This window comes from Populus euphratica, unplaced genomic scaffold (assembly GCF_000495115.2).
Source record: "Populus euphratica unplaced genomic scaffold, PopEup_1.0 scaffold3381.1, whole genome shotgun sequence".
Lineage (NCBI taxonomy): Eukaryota > Viridiplantae > Streptophyta > Magnoliopsida > Malpighiales > Salicaceae > Populus > Populus euphratica.
The window spans coordinates 11,242-12,326 of NW_011503210.1; the positions used below are offsets into that span (position 1 = coordinate 11,242).

A 1,085-nucleotide genomic window follows, 5' to 3' on the forward strand; every position below is an offset into this window, starting at 1 on the left:
GCTGAACTAACAAACATTATTCCAAACTAATGCCATTAAAAGATTCTCAGTGGAGTGATCACTTAGAGGTGCAAGTCTCAGCAATGTGAACAGCAGCGTGAACCTTGAGGCCTGACTTGGGCAACATTAGGGAGAATCCCCCAAATATGAAATCATTGTCCCTTATTATAGCTAAATAGAAACTTAACTCTAGTTATTTAGAGCTGTTATCCCTATGGACAGTGTGCGGCGTGCCAGTTTTTCTGTGTCCATGGCCAGCATGGGAAGACACAACAGTGAATCAAATTAGAAAAGATGGAATTTAGGCTGATAAATCATATCACAATCTATGATTAGTTTCCATATTCCAAACAAAAAATTCATCACTTACAGAGTAGAGACAGCACATCTAACAACAAAAGTCTAAAGAGATCTGAGGTAGCTCAAGATGAAAGAACTATGTGGTTCCATAACACATTAGGCCATCCAGAAGATGAAGAGATAGATTCTCAAGGTCCATGTAACTCCTTACTTTGAGTGTGTGTTGGGGGTGGGTGGGTGGTGTTCTGTGAGTGATATATCGTTCAAAACCAAAGGAAAAGGAAAAACACAGAACTTTCATAATTACACTATTTGACAAAATGAATCCATACAGCAATCCTTTGCTGATTCAAACCACCCTCTGCATGGATAAATATATAACCATTTGTTTCATTTTCGGGAGGAAGATCTGCAAAAATTAGAGAAAAGTCAGCATGTTAAAATGGAAAAAATAGAAGGACGAGAATGAACATAGATAAAACAACATTGCTTTCATCATTAGATATAGTTCATGCCAATCTTTCCAACACCACAAGATATGACTGAGAATTCCGATATCTTTGGATATGTAAACTGGAAATATAACATTAAAACATGTTAAACAGTGCAAGTTTCTTCTAAACTTCTTTCCTCTCCTTGCCCATTCACAATACAAGTCAATGCATTGGAAGCAATTAACTGACTCTAAATTGTATAAACATCTTTCCTCTCCTTGTCCGTTCACAATACAAGTCAATGCATTTGTGATGTAATTTATTTATTTTTTCATTAAAGTACGATGCCAT

General features: G+C 36.3%; 1 protein-coding gene across 1 annotated transcript in view; it reads right to left on the reverse strand.

The window, feature by feature from the left end:
- LOC105119702 (uncharacterized protein At1g04910-like) overlaps window positions 1–737 on the reverse strand; it is a gene marked incomplete at its 5' end in the record, with an annotated part of 4,053 nt that extends 3,316 nt beyond the window's left edge. The window contains one exon of the mRNA XM_011017875.1: window positions 633–737. Coding sequence (XP_011016177.1) covers window positions 633–737 — 105 coding nt within the window. The remainder of the gene's footprint in view (window positions 1–632) is intronic.
- Between the last annotated feature and the right edge of the window lie 348 nt (window positions 738–1,085).